Source organism: Myotis davidii, unplaced genomic scaffold, assembly GCF_000327345.1.
Source record: "Myotis davidii unplaced genomic scaffold, ASM32734v1 scaffold512, whole genome shotgun sequence".
Taxonomy (NCBI): domain Eukaryota; kingdom Metazoa; phylum Chordata; class Mammalia; order Chiroptera; family Vespertilionidae; genus Myotis; species Myotis davidii.
The window spans coordinates 2,145,768-2,170,985 of NW_006284323.1; the positions used below are offsets into that span (position 1 = coordinate 2,145,768).

Genomic DNA, 25,218 nt, shown 5'->3' on the forward strand with positions numbered 1-25,218 from the left:
ATGGGAGTCTTGCATACCTTTTGTTAAATCTATTCCTCAGCATTTTCTGTTTTCTGGTGTTATTGTTAACGGGCTCTTAATTTAACTTCCCATTTGTTTGCTGCTAGTTTATAAAAAACATAACAGATTTTTGTATGTTGACCTGGTGCCTTCTGACATTCATTCATTAGTCCTAGTGTTATTTTATAGATTCCGAGGGTTTTCCATAGAGACAATGGCATCTTCTGATAACGAGGACAGTTTTACTTCTTGCATCCCAACCTTTTTTTAATTTCTGTTCCTTGCCTTGAACTAGTTGAACCTCCAGTCTCGTTAGATGAAAATGAAAGGGAGCAGTCATCCTTGCCATCCCCTTGGACATGCTTACAATCGCGGCATGAAAGGCTCGATCTGCTGATTTCAATGTCTGTGTCATCTTCAGGGTTGTTTTTAAGTCTGTCTTGCTGCAGCCTCTACAGTCGTGTGCAACACGGTGAAGTCCACCGATGGAGTAAGACCTTTGGTCTGCAAAAAAGGCTCAGTCTTTTCATAGGTTTTAGCAGAAGTCCTGTCATTGGCACCGTGATAGTTTATTGGATCAGAGTTTACCCGGACAGAATTCTTCCTGAAACTAGTCTCATGGGGCCAGTGGACGCCCTGTCAGAACCCAGACATGATGAACCAGAGTTCACCCGCTTTGACTTCACCGCAATTAAACTTTCCCACGGGGTGCCTTATCGCACTGGTTATCAGGGACGGACAAAGTCCGGCCGGCAGGCGCCGGCAGCTGCTCGTTCTCAAGCTCAAATTCATCGGAGGGCATTCTCCAGAGAATGTCATCCCCACCTCCTTCTCCCTCGAAGTTGACTTCATGGCACATGGGCGGAGGGGCTAGTTCGGGGGGGGGGGGGGCGTGTGCGTGTGGAAGACCTTTCCAGGGTCAGAGTGCCGCTGCCCCCCCTTTGCAGCCCTAAGTGGGAACGTGACTTGGCCGTGTTGTGATCTGGCCTTGTCCCTAGATTGCACAGGCACTTAGGGTTATTAGGAGAATTAAATGATCATCGTATGCAAATCACTAGGAACAGTGCCTGGAACATAAAACCCCAATAAAGATTGTGTGGCTGTCACAGTCTGAACAGCAGTAAAGGAAAAGGGTGCTGTCCCAGAGGCCGCGCCCCTTCCAGGCATTCTTCCGCCGGCACACTCGGCCTGCGGAGGAGAGCATCGCACCCAGACTTTTGAAATCCAACTGAAACTGGGCAGAGCATGAAGCTCCCCTCTCCAGTGAGGAGCAGCCCAGACAGGTGCGAAACATCCTCCAAATTTCCCAATCTGCTCATCGGGGTCCTTCCGTCTGCTTTGCTCTCTTCGTTACATCGGAACGACTGACCGTGTCTAGTTATCTGGGACATCTGAACCTTTGGCTGCTGATAAACGTGAGTGACTTCTCGGTAGGACAGACCCTGGAAAGGGCTCCTGTGCCTTTAAGAAGCGAGGGGAGGTCACTGTTGACCATATAACTTTATTGTGTTCCTGGGTTATAAAGGCACCATCCTCTTTCTGCACGCCTAGTTTATGGCGTTCATAAACAGTGAGTTGCCAATGACTGCACCCGGGGCCAGGACATCCTCCACCGGCTGGCGGGGCCGGGAGAGTGGGCATGGAACAGGTGAGCGCGCCCCTCTTGTTTCCCTGGAAGAGGGAGTGACACCCCAAGAAGGAGTGGAGAGAGGCAAACGGGGAGTCCCCCTCCCGGCCCTTCCTAGGCAGAGCCCTGGAAAGAACGGAAATAATGCACCCCCCAATCAGGGCTTTCGGGGAGCCTGTCTCTTCGGAGCCAAGCATTGTGGGTTGTTTTCTGTTGTGCAGAGTAAGGTGAGGGGTTTGCAGTGTCTTGTTTTGAAGGCCCTGGGAGAGTATCTGTTACATACATGCTTCCTGGAGGATGCTCAGCAGCTCACGCCATTGCTTGGGGTGAGGCTGATCAGGCGAAACAGCTCGGCTCCACACATCCTGTTAACATGGGTGGGCACAGCTGCCCTCATAGCACGCGAGAGGGGGCCAGTGGGGAACCTCAAGGCACCTGATGCATGCCCTCAGGTCTTGTTCATTGCACCACTGGGGACTCAAAGGCGTGGGGTTCACATGCCCGTGCTGACATCTGAGCGTCTTCCCTCTGTGCGCAGGTTGGGGGCCAGCGGATGGCTAGGGCCAGGTTTGCGTTTTATTGCCCCGGGAGGCACCCCAACCCGCTCAGGTGTGCGGAGGACGGAAAGAATGATGGCCGTTGTTATTGTTCTGTTCAGCACGAGATGAAGCGATATGCTAGGCAGCGGCTGGGCGGCGGAGTGAGTGCATCATGGTAAACGAATGTTTAGAGCAGGAATTGTAGGTTGTGTGGTCCTGTGGCTCGGTTAAAGCAGATTTTCATGTCATTCTGTGTTGGGGAGACTCGGGCTTCTATGAAACAGTAAACAATTCCTGGAAGGGGTGGGGACGCAGAAGCAGGTTCCTTGAACTGTCCGCTGCAGCTCAAGGCGGAGTTAGGGCCCGGCCTTGGGGCATCGGGAAATGCAGGCTCCATAGACTCTGCCCTGGGCACTCATGAGAGCAGTTGCGTAAACACCACCAGAGGCGCCCATCCTGCCACCCTGCCACCCCACGGACTCTGTCCTGCCCGTGAGCCCCAAGAGGCAACTCCACAGTCATCTCCGGGGTTAGGTAGTGCAGTCCCTTTGGGTCTGTTCCAAGGGCCAGGTCCTGAGGCCACTGAGTGCAGATTCATGGCCTGAAGCTGGGCTGTTTGGGCAGCACCCTAAAAACTGGACCCAGCCTCGGCCAGCCTCTATGATTGCCCTGGACCTAAATGGGAGTCTTGTCTCACAGGAGATACTCCACCAGCCCCAAGATTTCCCCATCGCTGCCTGTCACCTGGGTAGCCAGCCAGACAAGCGCCCAGCACCTAATGTAGGTCAGTCCAGGTGTGACCAGGTGAACAGCAGCCCAGACTTGAAGAGGCCAATGATGAACCTACGGAAACCTCTACCCTTTGATGGTCCGAATGTTTTGCCTTTAAAGCCACCGGTGCGGAGGAGCCCATCACAGTGAGCTCACAGCAGTGCCCTTGCAGCTGCTGTAGGCCCAGGCACCAGGACCCTCAAGAGCAGTGGTTCTCCACCTTGGCTGCACATGAGAATCACCTGGGAATCTTTTTAAAATCCTGATTTCTGGGCCTCATCCTCCGGAAATTCTGTTTCTTTGTTATGGGGTGGGGCCACAACATCAGTAACAAAGAAACACAATTTCCGGAGGATGAGGCCCAAAAATCAGGATTTTAAAAAGATTCCCAGGCGATTCTAATGTGCAGCCAAGGTGGAGAACCACTGGTGTAGATAATAGGCCAGCTGTGCTCGAGGAGCAGTTTCCTCCGGAGAACATGCAAGTGGCACGTGATCCTTTGAGCACTGCAGGATTGTAATTGCCATCATCCGGGTGGTTGAGTGTAGCAATAGTTTAGTCCTTTTTCTTGCTGAGTTGGGTTCCATCTGTACAGATCACCCGTAGTCCGTGCTGCTGTCCCATCTCTCAAAATCTCGTTTCCGTTCTCCAGATTTCCTCAAAAAGTCCAGGTCCAGAGGAACCCCCATAGACCCAGTCATGTGCACCCCGAATTGCTGGTTATCCTTAAAGCTGTTGGGAAATTCTCAAAGCAACATTACTTGAATGGTCATTCATTTTTAAATGTATGCCATGCAGCAGCAGCGGGGAGAGAGGGGCGGCGAGTCCTATATACTGTCAGGTCTTTTTCTGATGGCGTGTGGTTTGGCCTCAAAGATTGGGAATACCTAACCTTTGTGATTGAAAACTGCTGTCGCCCCTAAGTCCAGGCGTGTGGGGCTCCAGGGCTCCAGGGGCACATTGCAGACATTGCAGGCAGGGTTCTGGAGGTGGTGCCCCCAGGCTCAGCCTGTCACCCCCAGGGAACAGGAGCTCACCAGGGAAGTCACTGGAGGCGAGAAGGGGCTGTGACCCCCAGCGATGTAATGGCTGTGGCTGTCAGGAACCCCCAATGCTATAATGATAACACCTGCGGCTGACAGCACACCTCAGTGATGTCATAACAACAACAATAACAAGAGCCAGTACAAGCAGCGCTCACTGCGGGTCCTGTCCAGAGTCCTTTACACAAATTAAATCACAGTTTGTTTGTAAGTGTTGGAATCCACTGGGAGGAAGCAGTGGCCGCTGCAGGAATTGCAATGAGCCGGGTGGGAGGGAGGCCTCGTTTCCTGATCTGGGCTCAGGGTATGGAGGTTGGGGGGAGCGGGGGGGCTGGAAATTACATTTAGGCATGAAAATCCCACAATGCTCAAAGGATCACACCACAAAAGTCCAAAGGAAAATCCCTCCTTAACTCTTTTCTTCCATTCTCTCTATAAAATGTTTTATTAAACCTTTTATGTTAAAATAATTCAAGATTCACACAGTTGTAAAAAAAAAAAAAAAATGCAGACAGAGCCCATGTAGCCTTTACTCGTTTTCCCACCAGGGTCACAGCTTTGCAAGCTACCGTGAGATACCACAACCGGACTGACACCGATAAGGCCAGACACGGAATGCTCCACCCCACAGTCCCTCACAGCCCTCTTACGGCCACACCAAGCTCCTTCCGTTCCCCACCAGCTCCTTATCCCCTGGCAATCCCCAATATGTTCTCAATTTCTGTCATCTTATCATTTCCAGAGTGTTCTGGGAATGCAGTCATTCAGGAGGTAACTTTGCCACTGGCTTCCTTCGCTCAGCACCATTTTCTGGAAATTCGTGCAGGTGGTTGTGTGTAGGGATCGTTCAGTCCTTTTTATTGCTGAGTTGTGTTTCAGAGTGGACTGCAGTTTGTTTATCTGTTCTCCCCATGAAGGGCGTGTGGGTTGTCCCCAGTCTCGGGGCTATTGCAAATAAGGCTGTTGGGAACATCATGTACGGGCCTTTGTGTGAATATAAAATTTCATTTCTCTGCTTTGGGGTCCAATTGCTAAGTCATACGGGAGTTGCATCTTTAGAATTTTTAAGAAGCTGCCGCCAAACCATCTCCCAGAGCGGCTGTACCATTTACATTCCCGCCAGCAATGTGTGTGATCCACGTCTCCACCAGCATTTGGGGTTGTCACTGTTTTTTATTTTAGCCTTTTTGATGAATGCGCAGTGAATCTCTCTGTGGTTTTGGTTCGCATTTCCCGATGGTTAAAGACACTCAGTATCCTTTCCTGTCCTTACTCTCCGTCCCTATATGCTCTGCAGTAAAGTGTCTCCCAGTGTCTCTTGCCTGTTTTCAAATCGGGTCCTTTGGTTTTTACTGCTGCGTTTTGATAGTTATGTTCATAATCTATATTCAAGTCTTTGTCAGATGTGTGGTTTGCAAATATTTTCTCCGAGACTGGAGCTTGTGTCTTTACTTTCTTAACATGATCTTTCTCAGAACAAAAGTTTCCATGTTGATGAAATCCAGTTTATCCATTTTTCCTTGTATGGACTGTGGTTTTGGTGTCGAATCTAAGAATTCCTTGCATAGCCCAAGATCCTGAAGATTTTCTCCTATTTTTTTTTCTAAAATGTTAAAATTTTATATTTTTTTATCTGTGGTCCATTTTGCATCAATTTTTAGATAAACTGTGTTGAGGGTTAGATCGAGGCTCATTTTTCTGCCTGTGAGTGTTCAATTGCTTCAGCACTGCCTGTTGAAAAGACTCCCCCATTAAACTTTTTATCCTATATAATAAAAGCCTAATGTGCTAAGTGTCCAGTCGTCCTGTCGGCCATTCAACCAGTCAAAGCGTAATATGCTGATGATCTGCTAAGGCTGCTCAACCGCTCGCTATGACATGCACTGACCACCAGGGGGCAGACACTCCAACTGGTAGGTTAGCTTACTGCTGGGGTCCAGCCGATCGGGATTGAGCAAGAAGGGCTGGACACACCCTGAAGCACTCCCATGGTACCTCCCCGGCTGGCCAACCTCCCACATCTCTCCCCAGCCCCAATCATGCACCAGTGGGGTCCCTCAGCCTGGCCTGCACCCTCTCACAATCTGGGACCCCTTGGGGGATGTCGAAGAGTCAATTTCAGCCTGATCCCACAGGCCAGGCTGAGGGACCCTAGTGGTGCATGAATTCGTGCCCCAGGCCTCTCATTTTAACATAATTAAAGATGCACACAGTTGTAAGAAAAATACAAACAGAGCCCATGTAGCCTTTACTCGTTTTCCCACAACGATCACATCTTTGCAAGCTACAGTGAGATACCACAATCGGGCTGTTGACACTGACACAGTCCAGACACAGTCTGTCCCATCCCACAGGGTCCCTCACGCTCCCCTCTTAGAGCCACACCCACATCCCTTCCACTGTGACACGGATCAAAATCAGTTGTGCATATTTGTGGATATGATTCTGGGTTATCTGTTCTGCTCCACTGGCCTCTGTGTCTGTCCCCCAGTATCTCTCCCAATATTACACCGTCTTGATTATTGTGGCTGAATATTGGGTCCTAAAATTAGATTGGCAATTCCTCTCATTTTATCTCCTTTTTCTAAATTGTTTTAGCGATTCTAGTTCCTTCTTATTTCCATATAAATGTTAGAAAGCCTTGTCTATTTCTACAAAAATAAAATCCGGCTGAAGTTTTGATAGACATTGTGTTAAACCTGTCTGTCAATTTGGGGAGAATTGACATCTTTACTATGTTGAAGCTTCCAGGTAGGTCTCGTTTATTTATATCTCCTGTGATTTCTTTCCTGGATAGTTTGTGGTTTCCAGCATACATCTTCTGCATATGCTTTGTTATATCTGCACCTAAGGTTCTTGAAGCGTTCGTAAGTGGCCTTGTGGTTTCATTTCAGTGTGTATGTGGTCATTGGTCATATATGTAAATACAACTGATTGCATGTGTATATCTTGTATCCCGTGACCTTGCTGAACTCACTTATTAGTCGTAAGAGGGTTTTTTATAGATCCCGTGGAATTTTCTATGTAGACAAGTGTGTCATCAGCAAACAGGGACGGTTATATTTCTTCCTCTCTGATATGCACGTCTTTTACTTCCTTGTCTTGCCTTGTTGCGCCAGCTGGCACTGCCAGCTCTGTGCTGAGCGAGAGCAGTGAGAGACATCCTTGCTTTGTCACAACCTCAGGAAAAAGCACTCAGTCTTTCGCCATTAAGTATAGTGTTAGCTGTAGGTTTCTTGCAGATTTTTTATCAACCTGAAGCAGTTCCCCTCTTTTTCTGTTTTCCTGAGGGTTTCATCATGAACAGATGTTGAATTTCTTCAAGTGCTTTGTATGAATTGATAGGATCGTATAATTTTTTCTTCTTTAGCCTGTTAATATAGTTGATTATAGCCAAAACCGGTTTGGCTCAGTGGATAGAGCGTCGGCCTGCGGACTGAAGGGTCCCGGGTTTGATTCCGGTCAGGGGCGTGTGCCTGGGTTGTGGGCACATCTCCAGTGGGGGATATGCAGGAGGCGGCTGATCGATGTTTCTCTCTCATCGATGTTTCTAACTCTCTATCTCTCTCCCTTCCTCTCTGTAAAAAATCAATAAGATATATTTTAAAAATATATATATATATAGTTGATTACATTGATTTTTTTTAATATTAAACCAGCCTTGCATCCCTAAATAAACTCCGCTTGATCTCGATGTATAATTATTTTTATATATTGCTGGATTCTATTTGCTAGTTAAAGGGCTTTTACATTGGTATTCATGAGGGATATTGGTCTATTATCTTTTTTGGTTGTCTTTGTCTGGATTTGGTATCACGTTATGTTTTACAATCTTTTTTTTTTTTTTTTTGCTTTAACAATAGCTAAAACAATTCATAAAATGAATCTGGACGTGGTCCCTCCTTTTCTGTTTTCTGGAAGAAGTTGTTTAGATTTGTCTTAATTCTTCTTCTTCAAATGTTTGGTGAAGTTTTCTAGTGAAACCATCTGTACCTGATAATTTCTTGGGCGGTTTCGATTAGAAATGTAATTTCCTCAATAGTGACAGGCTGTTCAGATTACCTGTTTCATGTTGGATGAGTGTGGTGGTTCATGCTTTTCTAGGAATTGGTCCATTGCCACCTGAGGTGTCAAATGTGTGTGTATGAAGTTGTTCATAGTGTTCCCTCATAATCCTTCTGGTGCCTGGAGGGTCTGAAGTGATCTTCCCTTTCTCGTTCTGATTTTGGTGATCTGTGTCTTCTCTCTGTGTCTCCGTCCGTCTTCCTCAAAGTTGGTCAGTTTACTGATATTTTTAAATAACCAGCTCTTCCTTTCATTGATGTTCTACATTGTTTTTCCGGTTTCCATCTAATCGATTTCTGCTCTTTATTATTTCCTTCCTTCCTTCTGCTATTGTTGTGGATTTATTTTGCTTTGCTTTTTTTGGGCTCTTAGATTATGGAGTGGAGACTTTTCCTCTCTTCTAATGTAAGCATTGGGTGCTATAAATGTCCTCTCCGCCTTGCCCTCGCTATGTCTCACAGCTGCCTTTCGCTGTGCTGTATTTTCATTTTCATTTGGTTTGATGCCTTTTTAAATTTCTCCGGAGACTTCCTCTTTGGTCCATGGGTCGCTTAGGCGTGTGCTGTTTGGTTCCCACGTGTTTGGAGGTTTCCCCTCTATATTTCTGCTCCTGGTTTCTAGCTTGATTCTCTTGTGGCCAGAGAACATATGCTCTGTGGTGTTGGCTCATTTACGTTTGTTGGGGTTTTCCTTACGGTCCAGGATGTGGTCTGTCTTGGTAGGCACCTGAAAAGAACGCGTGTCCCACTACTGTTAGGTGGAGCAGTCTATAAATGTCAATTGTTTGATGGCCTTCTAAATTTATCACAAGACTTTGAGATCATTAACTCTGGAGGTTATGTGAGTGATTTATTACTTTTGCCAGAGATTCCAGGGTAAGTGACCGGCAGTCCTGCTGATTCACCAAGGAGGCCTGTGAGGCCTTCTCACTGGTGGTTCCCATCGATGGAGTCGCCAATTTTGTCCCCTGGGGGGGGTGAGCCCCCGAGAAGCGTAGGGCCTTGGATCAGGCAGCAGCTCAACACACAGCTCTAAGAAAGTTTCCTGGTTGACATTTTCACTCTTATAGTTACCAGAAACATAACAAAATGTCATTTTTCTTCTTCGCATCAAGACATAGAATACTTATGCCAGAGGGAACCTTTGGTCTCTTGGTCCACCCTTTCACTAGGTTAATTTAGATTGATCAGTTTTTTTAATTTTTTAAATGAAATAAACATGCGTAGTACCTAAATGTATAAGATACAGAGAAGCAAAAATAAGAAAATAAAATGTACATAAAGTCTTACAACCAAGAAATAACTACCATTATTATTTCGAACTGTATCCTCCCAATGTCTCCAAATATGGGATCATACTGTTTTACAATCCTTTTTTTTTTTTTTTTTGCTTTAACAATAGACATGAACATTTTCCAAGATATTATTTCTAATAATAGAATAGGATCCCAGAGTATGGATGTGTCATCACTTATTTAATGTCCATTTGATAGACATATAGGCGGTTACAGCTTTCACCATGTGAAATAGCACTGGCGGCCAGCTCTGTGCACAGACATGAGTATTTCCTAGAAATGGAGACACTGGGTCAGAGCATCTGAGCATTTCCAGCTTCGGAACCCCATTGCCCAGTTGGATTATTGGGATGTTTTTGTTGTTTGTTTTTTTAAGAGAAGAATGGAGAGGGAGAGGGAGAGAGAAACATCCATGATGAGAGAGAATCATGGATCAGCTGCCTCCTGCACGCCCCCTACCGGGGATCAAGCCCGCAACCCCGGCATGTGCCCTGACCAGGCATCAAACCGTGACCTCCTGGTTCATAAGTTGGAGTTCAACCACTGAGCCACGCCAGCCGGGCGATTATTGGGATTTTTTGTTTGCTCGGCAGGATTCTTTTGATTTTAGTGAAGGGTTAGGTGCAGAGTCTCACTGAGCCTCGCGTAGGCTCTCAGTGTTTAGGGGCGTGAACTGATGGGCAGCTGCAGCCAAGAAGCGATCGCTCCCCGTCCACGAGCATAGACTGCTGGGGGAGACAGGTCTGTGGGCATCTACACCTTCCCGAGAGGTACCCAGCATGGGCCAGGTAGGAAACAGGAAACCAGGCAGGTCAAGTTCAGCTGGGCCTGGGCCTTGTAATCCAGCCGCCCGGCCTGTTTTGTGTGCCAGGCAACAAAGGGACAGGTTTCGCCTGCTTCCGCTCTCGGGACCTGCCCCAAGAAGAGAACACCGTGTTTTGCACTGGAAATATGCCTTGAACCCGCTCTGTCATGGTTATTGCCCTCATAAAATGAACCAGGGAACTCTATGAAAACATCCCCTAGTTAGAGACCCAGTCCCGCCTGCTTTTATAGCCGGTTCCTGGGATGGGAGGGCCCCTCTGCTGAGAGGCATTAAAAGGCAGGTTAGTGGCCTGGAGCAGTCCAGGGGAAAGAGCATTTGGAGGTGGACAGAGAGGTCCTGGGGTGCTGACGGGAGTCGGAGCTTCCATCCAGGTAAGGCGGGTAGCTCCTCGCCGCAGCATCGGTACACGTGCCCACAGCAGGTGGGTCAGGCCGGGCGGACCCGCACCCCTTTCCTTTTTCCATCTTGTCTTTCTTTTTCGCTCTGCAGAGAAAGAAGAGTTAATCCAGAGTGTGCTGACCCAGGTTGCAGAGCAGTTCTCAAGGTACAGACGTCAGAGCCGTGTCCTCCGGAGCCGTGTGCCTGTTCCTGGCGGCAGGGGGAGCCCGGCTCGGCCGCAGACTCCTGCCTGGAGGAGCTGCCTTCACAGAGCAGCGACTTCTGTACTCAGCCCATGGGGTGGGGTCCAGGAAACGCTTACAGCAAAGACCTTGTGTCCCAGACCGTGTGAGCTGGGCGCTGTTAGAATGAGGGCCCATATTGCCGAGATTTTTCTCGACAGGCTCTGCTGGGACTCGGAGTTCCGGCTACAAGCACTGAGACCATTTTTAACATGGGCTTTCTGCCCTAACTGGTTGCTCAGTGGATAGAGCATCAGTCTGTGGACTGAAGGGTCCCGGGTTGGATTCTGGTCAAGGGCACATGCCCGGGATGTGGGTTTGATCTCCAGTAGGGGGCGTGCAGGGGGCAGCTGATCAGTGATTCTCTCTCATCATTGATGTTTCTCTCTTGCTGTCTCTCTCCCTCTCCCTTCCTTTCTGAAATCAATAATAAAAATATTACTGACCGTTTCATTCTGGGCTGTCCTCCCGTTCTGGTCACTGTGGTATCTCACTGCCCAGGGGAGTTCAAATGGGGAGAGGCCATATGGGTGGTACTCTCTTTTTTAAAAAATATATTTTTATTTATTTCAGAGAGGGAGAGAGAGAAACATCAATAATGAGAATCATCGATCTGCTGCCTCTGCACGCCCCCTACTGGGGATCGATCCCGAAACCATGCGCAGACCAGACCGGGAATCAAACCCGTGACCTCCTGGTTCATAGATCGACGCTCAACCTTAGCCACTCTGGCTGGGCTGGGTGGTACTTTCTTGAAGCCCAAGAATTGTCTTATTGACTGGGTTGGAGCCTGGAGAGGGCACCCAGTGCCCTGAGGTGGTGTGTGCCCAGGGCGGGGGTGGGCGTATCCAGCTGAGAGCAGAGCGCCCCTCGGGGCACGGGCTCACTCCCAGGCATGGAAGGAAACATCCCCTCTGGCAGGGAGCTGCTGTGGTCCCACTTGGGAAATACACCCCCAGAGAGTCTGAGAGCATCTCTCCTTCCTCCCCTGCACCCCAGACAGTGCTACTTCCTTAAAAGCAACTCCTGGCATCTGTGCCCCCCCTTCACCTGCCCACTCACACACCTCCCCCTGCCCGTGATTCAGCAGCTGTTTGCTGAGCCCATTTTAACTTTGAGAAACGTATGGCTTATGGCTTTTCTTTTTTTCTTTCATTCCTAGAGCATTTAAAATCAACGAACTCAAAGCTGAAGTCGCAAATCACCTGGCAGTGCTAGAGAAACGCGTGGAATGTGAGTGCAGCTTCGGTTTTCCTTTCGCTTACGTGTCCTTTGACCTCTGTTTAACTTCACCTCATAAACCAGGGGAGGGAGGTGCAGGGAAGCGTGAGGCCTTTTCTCTGTGAAATGCCTAAATGTTATGTTAGCAAAGGTTCGAGCAGTGACTAACCCGCGAGTTTTAAAAGTAACAAGTACAGCACTAACCGGCTTGGCTCCGTGGATAGAGCGTCGGCCTGCAGACTGAAGGGTCCCAGGTTCGATTCTGGTCAAGAGCATGTACCTTGGTTGCGGGCACATCCCCAGTAGGGGAGTGTGCAGGAGGCAGCTGATCCATGTTTCTCTCTCATCGATGTTTCTGACTCTCTCTCCCTCTCCCTTCCTCTCTGTAAAAAAATCAATAAAATATATTTTTAAAAATTAAATTAAAGAAATAAAAGTAACAAGTACACGGTCACATGTTGCCGTGCTCGCGGAGCACAGGGTGAGAGCGGGACGCCTCGAGCACGCCTCTCTGGACAGGAGCTTCTGTGAATACCTTGTGGGTCTCCTTCAAGTAAATGAGGTCCCGCGGACCCACACTCCGCGGTGTCACAGTTTGGGGGGAGTGTGTCCCCTGCCGTTACCTCTCGGTTCCCTGTCACCGCGAGAAAAGCAGGGACCCTGCTGGTGAGCAAGGAGGGTGGTGCCCGTCCTGAGCCGGTGGCCACGGGCTAGAATTCTGGAGGAAAGCGGCCTGTGTGTCCTCCCGGTGAGTAAGGAGCTGTGCTGGAGCCCCACGCGCCCCGTCCAACTCCCAACGCAAAGGAAGGCTCTTGGTCAATGTCAAGGCGAAGGGCAGAGGTTCAAGGCCCCTTATCTGTTCACCTCGAGGATGACTAAGCAAACCCCGACCGGAAGCCAGCGGGGCTGCGGCGTCCCGGACGCCGCCCGGCTGATTCATACTGGCGGGACTCGGCTGGATGGCACCTTTCATTACCTGGCATGAATTGCTTGGGTGTTTTGGGGAAAGGAAATTGAGGAGCATGTAAAAGCCAATTGGCCTGAGTCACGTGAAACGTGATTCGCACAGTCATACTTCTCCAAGGGCGATGACACTTTTGAAATCCTTTCACCATGGCAGCTTCAGAGCAGTTTTATTTTTCCCCATTGAAGAGCCACAAAGAGATAAGTGATTTGCTCAAATGCACTCAGCAAATTAGAAAAGAAAATAAGCCTGGGACCAGCACCAGGCTCCTGGCCGGGCTGCTCCCGCCGCCTGCCGCCTGCCGCCTGCCCTTCTGTGACAGGTCACCTTCCTCCACTCCTGGCTGGGGCGCCCACACGGGGCCTGAGAACGCAGGTTAGGAAGCAGGCTGCCGCAGTCACCGGTTGTGGCTGCGTTGAACAGAAAAGGGATTCTTTCTTTCAAATTCTCATATGAAGATATTTTTAGAGACAGTGGAAGGGAGGGAGGGGGGCAGAGAGAGAGAAACATTGATGTGAGAGAGACATATCGATTGGTTGCCTCCTGCGTGCACCATGCCCTGACTGGGCCAGGGATTGATCCTGCAATCCAGGTTCATGCCCTTGACCAAGGATCAAACCCGAGATCCTGCAGTCTTCGGGCCAACACTGTAACCACTGAGCAACACCAGCCAGGAGGAAAGGGGCTTTTTCAAAAGGATAAAAGGATTTGGGGGAGCTCCCATGGTCACCAGGAGGGCCCAGGAAAGGGCTGGGCTCTGCAGCAAGAAGGGTGCCCGGAACCCCAGCATAGCTGACTCCGTGAGGATGCTGAGCTGCGTGTCAGAACCGCATACGTATGGTACCTGCCCCATGGGCACTGCTGCAGACATCAGGCTGCTTCTCCAAGTACCGGCTACAGGTTCAAATTCTGGACAGAGGGGGGCCATGTGCCCACACCCTCGCTGCAAGAAGGCCAGACAACGTGCATTGGTCTCCTGTGGCTGCCGTGACAAAGGACCACAAACTGGGAGGCTTAAACCACAAAAAAAGAATCCTCCCACAGTTCGGAGGCCAGAGTCCAAAATCAAGGCGTCTTCAGGGTCGGTTCCTTCTAGAGGCCGAGGAAGAATCTGTTCCAGGCCTCTTCTGGCTTCCGGTGGCTGCCAGCCAGCCTTGGCTTGTGGCCACATCCCTCCAAACTATCTCCCAGGGCCTCTCCCCCCCCGTGTCTCTGTGACTCACGCCCCCTCTGCCTGTCTCTTACACAGACACCTGTCTTTGGATTTAAGGCCCACCCTAATCCAGGATGACCTCACCTGGAGGACTCTGCCAAGAACCTGTTTCTAAATAAGGTCCCATTCGCATGTGCCAAGATTTAGGATGTGAGCACATCTTTGGGGTGTGAGCCACCGCCGTGAGCACTTGGCATTGCCAAACATGGGAAGGGGTTCAGCCAAAGAACACAGAAAATGAACGTTCGCTGCTGAGTCCTTGTCAACACTGACGGCGGGGAAAGTCGGTCACCACCGGGCGGGCCAATGTCCAGGACAGCGGTGCCGCCTGCTCGACCTCCTGCCCTCCAGCTCCTCCCACTTCCTCCTGCCCTCGCCCATCTCCCCCTCCCCACACGGAAGCCAGCTGCAGTGCCCACCGCCCACCACCACTTGCAAACAGGAAAGTTGAAGAGGCCATGAAGGAGTTTTGAAAACCCCTGCAGAGATCTATGTTGACCTCAACTTGGGTGGCTTCCAGTGTCTGGCCGTTGAGACGATGATCAGGCCAAGAAGCGTTTTTATTTGGCCTTCAAGTGCCATGTGAATGAAGGACCATTAAAGGACACAGCCCATAGGACCTTCTTCCCTGGCCTGTCTGAGGCCCAGAATTCTCCATAACCGGCTTGCTCGTTGGCAGGAAGGCATCTCCCTGCAGGGCCCTTGGGTAAGCCACAGAAACCCTGCAGATTCACATGATGGCCTGAAAGAGGCATCACGCCTCCACCCTCCGAGCTCAGGCTCGCTGCCTCGGTCGAAATTACTGAGGTTTTTACTGCTGTGCTGATTTCCAGCACCAAGGCCCAGGGTGCAGGAATGGGATGGAGGAAGCCGCCCTCTCAGGAGTAGGGAGGGAGATGGGAAATGGTCTAAGAATTATGGGTTTGGCCGTGGGCCCCCACCGCCAGACTTTGGAGCCTCTGCTCCCACCAGCCCCCGGCTTCCCCATCTCCTGGCTGCCCGCCTCCCATCAGGAATGTGGCCACGACTCAGAAGGGCTCTCGACCTCCTTGAACTTCACCTGCTTTGGGCTGGCTCTCTCCTGGTGCTTCTGGCTGCCACCTTCCCAGCCTCCAGCAGCCTCTACACCAGCATAGAGTGGCAGGGACGTCGTGCCTGCACCAGTCCCCAGGGGGATGCGTTCCACAGAGCCTCCGGAGACAGCAGTGCCTCACCCCAAGGACGGGGCAGGTACCCTGGAAGGGGAAGGGGAGGCCTTTGAGGAGAGGGATCCTGCAGCTGGACCTCTCGTGCAGATCACTTGGGGAAAAGGTCATCCCGTTACTCAGAGGGCAATCCTGACCCAGCCATCTGCCCAACAAGCTGGCCTGGGCCGCTGGACTGGGAAGGCTGCCAGGAACTGACTGCCACCGCTCCACTGGGCCCAGGCCAGGTATAGACTCACACACACATGCACACACACACACACACACACACACACACACATGCACATATAAAGACACTGAGACATACCCACATGCATAACCCCCCCGCATGCACATACTTGTAAACACAGAGACACATATAAACATGCACAGACACACACCCATCCACGCACCGTGGTCACGTGCACACACACTTTCTCTGGTCACTGTGAGCTGTTTTCTGCCTCTGGAGCTCGAGCAGGCGGCCAGCCAGCGCCGGCCATCTGTAGGCAACATTACATTGTTTTACTTGTTTTCAATGGAATTTCCTGCTTTTTTTTTTCACCTTCCAAACATATCATTCTTTGGAATCAAACGTAAATTTCTCCATTTCCTTAATTCGCTTTAAGAGCTTTTCTTCCTTTTCATGTGAAATGTTTGCCTTTCTCAAGGAATCTGGGGTCCCTCTCAACTTAGAGATTATTTTGTAAACACGGGACACCCAGGTCCTCACTCACTTCCTGGTCAGCGATGAAGCATTGCAAGGGTTTCACTTCCTTCCTTGTTTACTGGCCACTGGCCACTGTGCAGGGGGGTCCCTGCGCCAGGGTCCCTGAGGATGGGCAGAGGGCAGCCTGTGCCCGGGGCCTGGACTAAAACAACCACAGGGAGAGCCGGCCCCGAGGGTCATGCAAACAGTCGAGGAGACTCGAAGCTGAAACCAACCTTGCTTTTCTCCTTGTCAGTCGGGAAATGTGCTTTATGTGAATTCTTTACCAAAGTCCTTGGAGGAAGTGTTGAAATGGCTCACGCGGCTTTAAACAGCTTTAACCAGCTCTGCAGCTGAAGAGGGCCACACACGCGCGCACACACACACACACACACACACACACACACACACGGGCTTCTTCCACAAGCTCTGGGAGGGCCAGCGTGGAGCAGAGCTGCCTCCGGGTCCCATTCTGCTCCTGCCGGCTGAGTCCCCAAAGCCAGTGTCCCTCTTAGAAAATCATCCTTGAAGGTTCTCTCTCACAGTGGCCTGTGACCTCCCAACGGAGCGCATCTACAGTCCGCATGAGGACAGCCAGGGGCCAGGTGTGCTCATCCTATGACTCCGCCTGCCCGGCCGGGCCTGGTAAGGGAGAATAAGCCGAGTGCTGGGGGTGCTGGACGCCTCTGCTTTAGTTTGAGTTTCTGGTCTGTGCCTACCTGTGTTTAAAGTTTGAGATGGGCGAGTGGGGCCGCATGTATGAAACTGATGTGCAATCTCAACTGGAGTCTCCCCCGAGTCTGTGTAGGACTCTTCACGGGGGAGGCCCCAGCTCCTCGAGGGGCCTTCTCCCTCCTCAGGCAGGGGCAGGCCAGGCTGGGAGAGGTCCCGGAGGCGGGCTGTGCAATCTTCCCAAGACAGCCTGGTATCTGGGGAAGGACTGGGAGTCAGGCCCCCGGTCTGCTGGTGCCTGGCCCGCCTCACGCTCTGTGACCGTCTCAGCCCACGTGCAGCTCTTTAATCCGAACATGGGACGGGTGGGCTGAGTTGATGTTATTCTCTTCCATTGATTAATGCACGACTTTTGCCATCTTGTGACTCACTATCAATTTCCGTGGCAACCAAGCTCTTCCTTCCTAAAGGTAATTGCCATGAATCAGCGGGATTCAAAGGAGTGATATTATACTGTGTGGCCCAAAAGGCTTAACTTTAACATCACCCCCACTACGTGGCCAGGGACTCTGACCTGCGTCCACTCCCATATGGATGCTGGGAGGTGGCTGCTTTTGACGATGGGAGAAAAGCCAGTGAGAAAACAGAACAAGTAGCATGGTCCTAAGTTTGTCTTTTTAAAATGTAGAGTAGATAGATAGATAGAATGCAAGGGGGCTGAGAGGGAGGGGGAGAAATGCATGGGAGGCTACATGCCAATATGTTTAATATGAAATGGGTTGTTTTTTGCCCCAGTAAGACCGTAGATAGATTTTAAAATATTTTTTGAGATGCTCCGTATTTCCTGGTTTCCACAATTACCACCTGTTATTTTGTATAAAGCGATGGCTGAAGCATAATGAGTGTAACCATGGTCGCTGGCTGGCCGGGCGCAGCTCCCCCGCAGGCTCTACACGCGGGCTCATCTCCTCCCCACAGCGCCCCTGTCCAAGTGCAAACCATGAGGGTGGTACTCATGTGTCTTTTCTTGGAAGAGGTCCCGTGGCTTTCACTGGCTTCCTACCCAGCCCTGTGATGCAAGAAAGAGCTAAGAACACCCCACGCCACGGGGAAGGGTGTGTGCGCTTAGTGAGTGAGCAGAACACACCCCACGCCAGGTTCCTACTTCCCCCCGGCAGCCCATCTGTCCTCGGCCGGTCCCCTCGCTGGTTCCAACCACTGGCATTTAAGGCCCCCGACGGTCCCATGCCCTGGTTGAGGCGGGAGAGAGTCCCAGGCGTGGCCCAGAAGCAAGGCACCGGGACCAGATTTGGAATCAGATCCTCCAGATAACGGTCACGTCGGGCAGAAGGAAGCAGTGTTTTCACACAGCCTTGCCCCCGTCTGGCCCCCGAGCCTGGGCATCTTTGGAAAGCCTGCCCAGGGAGGGGATGGTCCCAGCCCGGCTGCCCTGGCACTGCCCTTGGAGAGGCCCCCTCAACCCATGCTCTCGAGCCCAGCACTTCCTGGGGTGGGAGGGACTGCGAAGGCAGAGCACCTTTGTTTTCCTGTGAAATCACAGCGCTTGACTTTTAGCCACATTCAGAGCTGCTCTTGATGAAAACGGGAATAGAGTGTCTGTGGTCGCCTCGTTTTGCATAAAAATTGAGGTGTGATTACAAAGTCTTTTCATTTCTTGTAACCGACTCTAATCTAAAAGCCTCTTCAAAGCCGCCGGCCTCCAGCAGCCAGCGTTCGGGGCTCGTTGCATGCCCGCCAGAGTGAACGGCTGGATGTTGAACGCGAGCTTGGAGGCCTAAGCCCCAGCTCATTTTTTTATTTCAGAGACAAAGCGAGAGAAAGGAGAGAGAGAGAGAGAGAGAGAGAGAGAGAGAGAAACATCAATAATGAGAGAGACTCACTGATCGGCTGCCTCCTGCACGGCCCCCACCAGAGATTGAGCCCGCAACCCACGCATGTGCCTTGACCTCCTGGTTCATAGGTCAACACTCAACCACTGAGCCACGCCGGCTGGGCTGCCCCCGCTCACTCTTAAATGAAAACTGCATCCTGGCTTTTCGGGCTCACCTCTGCCCTGGGACTCCAGCAATGCCGTCCCGCCCAGGCCTGTCCATCCTGAACGCTGCCTGTTCATTTCTCACCCGTTTCTGGTCCTCCTGGTGAACTTCTCCGGGGAGGACCTTAAGTGCAAAGCTTTAACCTTAATGAAATGTGAGCCCTTGCTGGGAAGGCTGTGGTCTTGCCCATTGAGCCCATTGCATTTTAATGTCCTGGGGCAATGCCCCCCCCACCCCACTTTCTTTTCTTCTGGATAAGAGACTTCTTTGTCCTATGTCCTCAACTCATGCTTAGGGGTCTGGAGAGAGAAACTAGAAGTGGGCGCAAGAAAAGTCAAGATTCAGGGAGCAGGGAGAGGGACTTCATCCTATAGAAACCCACAGATGAGGGGGACAGCCCACACTTGGCCCTGGGATAGGCCTACAATCTTAGAGTCAGTTGTGGCTGAGCCCGGTGTAGGCGGAGGGACCGACCTGAACGTTGGCAGCCTGAACAGGAGTGGGAACCTCTGCGCTGAGTCAGGCGGCGGCCCCCACCGAGCAGCCTTGCGAGCGCCTCTCTGTATCCATGGTAACCCCCTTGTTTCTCTTTGCCACCAGTGGAAGGACTGAAAGTGGTGGAGATTGAGAAATGCAAGAGTGACATTAAAAAGATGAGGGAGGAACTGGCAGCCAGAAGCAACAGGTAAGGTCTGCGCTGGGTGCTGGGTGAGCAGCGGGCGGGATGCTCTGAATGGGCGAAGGCAGGGAGCCTCTGGTCTTCGCTTTCCCAGAAGCACAGCTGGGGCGCCCGATCCAGCTCTGGCTGTTGGAGGCAGCCCTGCCCCTGGTGGGATTAGCTCTTCACCCGCAGGGCTTTCTGCTCAAGAAAGAGCGCTGGTGGCCTGGGGGCTGGAGGCTGAGTGCGCATCCAGGGGCATCAACCTCCAGATCAGTGTTAGGATTAACTTACCAGATTGAAAGAAGTCAGCTCTAGTTTTTTAAGAACGGGAACAAATGAAAAGAAAAGGCTCTTGGCTTACAGGGGACAAGTGTCCTGGTGCCCCAGAGGTCCCTCCTGGGCGGACGTCCCCATTGTGCAGAGCGATGGGGTCAGGGAGAAAGGCCCCCAGCTGTCCTGGGCTCCGTGTCCTGCCCAACAAGGGGTCCATCCCCACGTGCCCCTGTGGAGCCAAAATTTGTGAGCAAAGACCCCAGTCTTCGTTACGCCCCCTCGAAAGTGGGTTTTTCGTACAATAGGACCAACTCCCGGAACCATAGTCACGGCAGATGCTCATGTTTAGGGCAGAGATGCTCACGCATTGAGCACTTACTAGGTGGGCTGTGGAGGGCTCTGCTCCCAGGGACCAGCCTGCTCTGCTGGATTCTCTTCCCGCCCCGAATTCCCACCCGGGAGACCGCGTGGTGATACCGTGGCTGCACTCCCAGCCACCACACGGCTAAGTGCTGCGGAGGTTCCAGGAGGGCCTGGCGGGATTTCATGGGGACTAACGCACCCAAGGGCAGCCCTGCCCGTGTGCCAGCTTCTTACAAACAGTCACCTGACGGTTTGGAAGTCTCTCCCTGTTTTAAAACGCTGAGTGCAGCCTGCTTACCAGAGGGGAGGGGCTGTGTTAAAGGGTCGTCCAGGGGCAGGAGGTGAAGGGATCCTGGATCGTCGCACTCAGTCCATCAGAGTCCGGCGGGGCTGGCGGCCTCTGTGGGCTCGGGAGTAGCCTGTCAGCTCAGAGCCCTGTTGGCATGTGTCCTACAGGGACCAGGTCACCTTTATGTCCTGCTGACATGGCAGCTCATTTGGATTTCAGGGTGTCTCATCCCATTCGATTTGGGGAGTCAGGGCAGAGGAGTTTGTGACCATAGGAAACGGAGAATAATTCATCCTCGCCACCCTGTAGTGGGAGCTCCTTAGGGGACAGGAGGCATCCTCCATGTGACAAGTAACAGTCCTGGAGTTGCTCAGGGCTGCGCCCCCGGGGCTGGGACCTGGTGTGGCAGCTAAAGGACGCTCAGACCTGACCTGACCCTTGTCACGGTGTCACCCTGGCACAGGACTTCCATGGCTCAGCTTAGCCCTCCGGCTGTCCGTGTGCCCCAGCCGCCACACACCGGACCTCCATCCTGTGGCCAGTCCTACTGCCCGATTGCCCAGGCCCTGTTGGTTATGCTTAGCCGCATCCCCTCTCTGACGGGCCTCAGACTGGCTGCCATGGCCAAGCGCCACGTCCATTGTGGCAAGAGGACGGTAGCCCAGTGTGGTGCCACCTGGCACAGCTGCCCTCTGCCCAGGGCCAGGTGGAGCAGGTCACCTTGGAAGGGAATATGGGTCCAGCACAGGTGGCCTTTTCAGTCACCCAGCAGCATCGGAGGGAAGAGGACTCAGCTCGAGTCCTGGTCTTTGGTTCTGCTTCTGCCCCTGGTCTGTACAGTGGGCGGGAGAAGCCCCTGCCCAGAGGGTGTGTCTCTTGAGCTGGAATGGCGCCCCCTTGGTTCCTTCCCACCTCTGTGGGCATCACTCACCCACAAACAGCTTTGTCCACGGAGCCCACAGAGCACTAGACATCTGCGGCCTCTTGTCCCTTCTCCCGTGACCTAATGCCACCTGCTCAAAGCGCCAGGGCAGATCCTGAGCCCAGCCTCGCGGGTCTCGCCCCTGCCACAGCCCAGCACCCTCGTCCCTCCACCTCCCGCCCTCGGTAGAAGTGAGGCGGGACAGGAAGGGTGTGCCGCTCACGGTGGGCTTTCTGGCCTGCGCGGTCCTGCGGGTCAGATTGCAGGAGAAAGAACAGGATGTTGTCTAAGTTGTATGAGTGTCCTGTGGCTGCTATAACAAAATACCACAAACGGGAGGGCTTAAAACATAGAAATGTATCCTGTCGTAGTTCCAGAGGCCAGAGGTCTGGCATCAAGGTGTCAGTACGGCCACGCTCCCCTGCAGGCTCTGTCCCAGGCCGCTCCCAGCCCTGGCAATGCCGGCAATCCTCGGGGTTCCCTGGACTGTAGTGACATTACTCCCGTCTCTGTCTTCACATGGCAGCCTCCCTGTGTGCATAACTGTGTCCAATGTTCCCTTTTTAGGAGACCAGTCCTAGTTAATTAGAGCCCACTCTGCTCCCACTGGCCGTGTTAGCTGAGCACATCGGTAACAACCCTGTGTCCAAATGAAGGCACATGGTCCCCGAGCTAGGACTTCAACATGTGACCTTTGGGGGATACAATTCAACCCACAACACGCCAGAGGGGGAAAATACACCTGATTTCAGAGCCCGTGAGAGGAAGCCAGCCTGGGGCCCAGAGACAAGATGTCACCTGCAGGCCGCGCTCTGGGGCAGGTGGGCTGAGCTGAGGTGTGGTGAGCGCTGGGGCTCACCCCAGTAAGGCACCGCCCCCCAGAGAAGCACATTCTAGAACTCACAGCTCCAAAATCCAAAGAGAAGACATCCAGCGTCCTGGGCTCCAAAGGCGATATTCTCAGCAGTTTCACAGCAGCCCACAGAGGCGAGAGATAAGAGGGGGTAAAAGTGACTCCTCCGTCAAAGACAGGTGGGGGCAGGGGGCGGATCTCCAATGTCACGACACACTTGGAACAGAGTCCGTGTCCTGGGCTCAGGTCGAGGCCTCAGCAGTATCACCCCCAACCCCCACCCCCCAGGCCGGGCCCAGGAGCTCACAGCCCCTTCTGTGCCGGAGAGAACAGCCTTCCCTTTTCTTTCTGGGAAACAGACGGAGGAGTGGAACAGGCCGTGGCTTGCGCTCTCTCCTGTCCCTGTTGGCGGCAGGGTTCCATTTTTATCAGCAGGGGTGTCATTTCAGCGTCCCGGGGACCCGGCCTGTTAAGTGGGACCCCCCTGCTGTGCTGGGGAGAAACTGCACCTCTGAGTAGCTCTTCCCCTGATGTCCACCCTGCCCTGCCTCTCTGTGGGCGTGGGGGTGGCCGGAGAGGACAAAGGCACCTGCCGGGCGAGCCCCACTCTGTCCCCACGAACCAAAGGCTAATGAGCCTGAAGTGCCGACCCAGGTCCACCCACACAGCACCCCGACAGGGCCTCGGGGCGAGGTCTGCACACATCAGACCTCCTTTTCCTCTCGGGGAGCAGCAGACGGCAGCCAGGTAGCGGGCAGGCTCACAGACACCCCCAGAATAGATCGCCCTCCCCGGAGACACACACCCTGGGTGTTTCTCTTTTTTCCCCCCACGAGGAAAGAGGTCCAGTGGCCCGCTGGAATTTAGGCCACAGGGTGGAGCTTGCTGGTTGACTCTGGGCGCTGGGGGGGGGGGGGGGGGGGGGCTTGGTTTGGTGGGGTGTGTGGGGTGGGGGGGGGGGGGCTGCAGGAGCCTGAGTGGCATCTGAGGGCTCTGGGGTCTGTAATCTCAACTTCATCTCCAACAAATGGCCTTGACCAATGGTGTGAGCCCCAGGGGAGTGGAGGCTGAGAGCCCAGGAAATGAAAAGAAAAACACACTCCAAATAGAATGAAGAGGAAAGGCACCACGCCAGCTGCTCTATCAGCTGGAGGATGCTGGTTCCCATGGCAACTGGGTGCAGAGGGAGCAGGCAGGGCCGCCTGGCGAGGTGGCGAGGCCCTGGCACAAGTGGCCAGGCGCCCAGCAGACACTCCCAATGCTGGGGTTTTCGAGGAAGCAGCTGGATTCCAGCTGTCCAGCCCTCTTGCCACAGCCCTCCTGGCAAATGCACACGACTCACCTACACGGCATGCGCGTGGGTATTTATACAAAAGGGGGTGAAAGCAGAAAAAAGGTCATGATAACATTATCTCTTTTCTCAAGTGCACAGACCAAGTTCAGCGCTGCCCAGGAATGTGCAAATGGCATTTCTCCTTCGCAGGGTGACAGGGAAATCATGTGGTGGGGCCTTCTATTGGTTCGCTTTGTTACTCTTTTGTTACACCCCTTCACGCAGGAAGCTGTCACAGCGACTCTGATTGCTCCTGTTAGCGTAGAGTTGAGGGGAGGAGTAGCAGCATGCCAAGAAAATAGTACCGAGGGCTCCTTTCTCAGGAAGAAAATAGCTTGATTATCCTGAGTTTGCAAGCAGCACAGCCTCCTTGTAAAGCCATCAGACGAACCTGATGTGGGGGTGAATCGCCAAAATGGCAGCAGCCACAAGGCCCTCAATTCACATGCGCACACTGATTTCCCGTAAGCATGTTTGTTTATTTGTTTATTTAGGGGGGTTTTTGCATATAAACATCTAGTTTTGAAAAAACAACTAAGAAACCCTATGTTTAATTTTTTCACACGCGACATTGTGAGAGAGAAATAGGTGAGGTTTAACCCACATGTGGCTCACCCCTTCTTCCCGAGGGCACAGCGCCGGCTCGCTGTCCACCCACCGTGAGCGTGTTTGCTGGGAGAGTATTTCCGCACTCCGGTTCAGTACACGCTGTGGGCGACGCTTCTCTTTTCGCCCAAACTTTCCTCACCTCACATCGCTTTCTCAGTTATCTTAAAGATCACTCCGTACCAAGATGGCTTCAATTAGTTCCCATTTGGGGCCATTTAAGTCACTTCTCGTTCGGTTCGGTGTTTTTTACAACAACAGATAACGCGACGATGAATACCTTTGTGCACAGATCTGTTCGCTTGTGCCTAATTCTTCTCTTAAGGTGAATCCCCCAGAGTAGACATTCGAGCTGAAAGGGGGTGCATTTCTTCATGGCTCTTACTGTACGGCCGTCACGGCTCCCACAAACCGCACAGGCTGCTGTGGCGGCACAGTGATGTGCTGGCTCCCGCCACCAGCCTGAGAACCTCGGACAGAGGGGTGCCGACACCCCCACCCCCTTGTGCTCCCCATCAGCGGGAGGATGGAGAGCACGTTTACATACAAGAAAGTTAAGGTCCCCAAGTGGGGAGGGGGCCACGGAGCGGCCAGATCTCCTGGGGTGGCCTTCCACGTCCAGCCCCCGGGTACGACCCCAGGGGCCAGCGCACTCTCCCCGATACCGGAGTGTGGCTTTCTACCCAGATCACACCTGGCCCCTTTCCTTCTGTTCTTATATGGGACACCTTGACATTGAGTAATGACGAAGACCGAGCCAGGTAGCAGATCCGCCTGTCAGCACGCATGTGATGGGAAAATTGGGGGCATCCTGAAGTCATCTTGGGGGCTGGACTGATAGCATGCAGTGCGGCCTCACCCCCCGGCACCGGAGAAGGGCTTGCTTTTAACAAGGCCGGGCTCTGTGAAGCCACATCAGCAGGTGTGTGGTGCGTTAGGTGAAAACAGCGGCCGAGGAGTACGTTGGTACAATCCCACCTTTGTTCGAAAGCACGGGGCTATCCGTGTGTGTCCAGGCCCGGGATGTTCCGGAAGAATACCCCACACCGTAGCAGGGATTCCCAGGGTGTTCGACTCAAGAGGAAAGGGGGGGGGGGGGGGGGGGCGGGGGGA

The 25,218-nt window shown here is 52.5% G+C and overlaps 1 protein-coding gene across 1 annotated transcript in view; it reads left to right on the plus strand.

Moving 5' to 3' along the window:
- PDE9A (phosphodiesterase 9A) overlaps window positions 1-25,218 on the plus strand; it is a 73,647-nt gene that overhangs the window by 16,034 nt on the left and 32,395 nt on the right. The window contains exons 5-7 of the mRNA XM_015568868.1: window positions 10,655-10,709; window positions 11,948-12,018; window positions 19,406-19,490. Coding sequence (XP_015424354.1) covers window positions 10,655-10,709; window positions 11,948-12,018; window positions 19,406-19,490 — 211 coding nt within the window. The remainder of the gene's footprint in view (window positions 1-10,654; window positions 10,710-11,947; window positions 12,019-19,405; window positions 19,491-25,218) is intronic.